This window comes from Etheostoma spectabile, chromosome 15 (assembly GCF_008692095.1).
Source record: "Etheostoma spectabile isolate EspeVRDwgs_2016 chromosome 15, UIUC_Espe_1.0, whole genome shotgun sequence".
NCBI classification, from domain to species: Eukaryota; Metazoa; Chordata; class Actinopteri; order Perciformes; family Percidae; genus Etheostoma; species Etheostoma spectabile.
In genome coordinates this window covers 7,980,858-7,982,257 of record NC_045747.1, presented here as the reverse complement: position 1 = coordinate 7,982,257, position 1,400 = coordinate 7,980,858, and the positions used below count along the sequence as shown (strand labels likewise).

The following is a 1,400-nucleotide window of genomic DNA, read 5'->3' as shown; positions in this document are numbered from 1 at the left end:
TGTGTGTGTGTGTGTGTGTGTGTGTGTGTGTGTGTGTGTGTGTGTGTGTGTTCTATAATCAGACTCTGGTTTAGTGGAGTGTAATTTAGCCCCAGACAGACTTCCTCCAGTCCTCCCTAGTGGAGCTAGCTAGCTAGATGTTGAGCTTCTGCTGTGTTTGATGTGTTCTGCCCTCCACCACTGCCCTGTCCGCTTCCAAACCCAGCTGTGCCAAGCCCATAAATGCATTGTGTCAGCTCTGGCTGTAGTCATTAGCAGCCAGTAGGGGGTGTTGTGCAGAGCAAGTCATGCCAGTCGGCAGACCCCCTGTGGAGATGTGAAGGAGCTGTGTAGAGCCAGGGAATACTCTGAGCCAAAGAGGGGATGTCTGCCTGTCTGTCTGTCTGTCTGTGTGCATGCGTCCCCCAAGGGAGCTGTTCACTTGGGCACTGTGTCTGAAAGTGTCTATATAAATATATAAAGGAGGATAAATCACTTACTTGATTTGGTTGTTTTGATTACATCAATGTTTTTTAATCCAAATATACCAACAAGTAAAATAAATACAGTGTGTGTGCATGGATATTGCATTTGTATTAATTTGATGATTGAATAACGAATGTGTTATATGGATTTATTTTTCCCTGTGTTCCTTCTAAGTTAACTGACACTGTTTGACTGCCTTGGCTCTGTCTTCTCAGGTGACTGTGGTGCGTCAGGAGTACGAGGAGAAGATCAAAGGTTTGATGCCAGCAGAGCTCAGACAGGAACTGGAGGACACCATCACCTCTCTAAAAGCTCAGGTGAGAACTGAAAGTTTGCCAGATACAGATAAGAGACAGACAGGGCCCGGAACAATTATCCGGAGATAGACAGACAGATAGATAGATAGATAGAAGTGTGTGTGTGTGTGTGTGTGTGTGTGTGTGTGTATGCATATATGTGTGGTGTGTGTGTGTGTATGCATATGTCTTTATATGTATATATATATATATATATGTGTGTGTGTGTGTGTATGTGTGTGTGTATGTATATATTTATGTAAATATGTATACAGTGGGGCTCGAAGGTTTGGGCACCCCAGGTAAAAAATTGTATTAAAGTGCATAAAGAAGCAAAGATGGAAAAGTCTCCAAAAGGCATCAAATGACAGATTAGACATTCATATGTCACAAAAAGTTAGATTTTATTACCATCATTTACTCTTTCAAAAATAACAGAAAACAAAAATAAATGGCTTGAGCAAATGTTTGAGCACCCTGCAGAGTTTATATAATGCACCGCTTTGGAAAGCTGAGACCTGACATGACAATCCATGACATGAGTGTCATGGATTGTTCTCAACCATCATTTGGAAAGACCAGGTGATGTTAATCTAAGGTTTTAGACGTCCAGACTCATCTGACCTTGCCCCAACAATC

General features: G+C 42.1%; 1 protein-coding gene across 6 annotated transcripts in view; it reads left to right on the top strand.

Annotated features, from left to right (window-relative positions):
• cep112 (centrosomal protein 112) overlaps positions 1-1,400 on the top strand; it is a 102,682-nt gene that overhangs the window by 98,161 nt on the left and 3,121 nt on the right. For all 6 annotated transcript variants that reach the window (XM_032536686.1, XM_032536684.1, XM_032536683.1 and 3 more), the window contains one exon: positions 681-782. In XM_032536686.1, the coding sequence (XP_032392577.1) occupies positions 681-782 (102 nt within the window). The remainder of the gene's footprint in view (positions 1-680; positions 783-1,400) is intronic.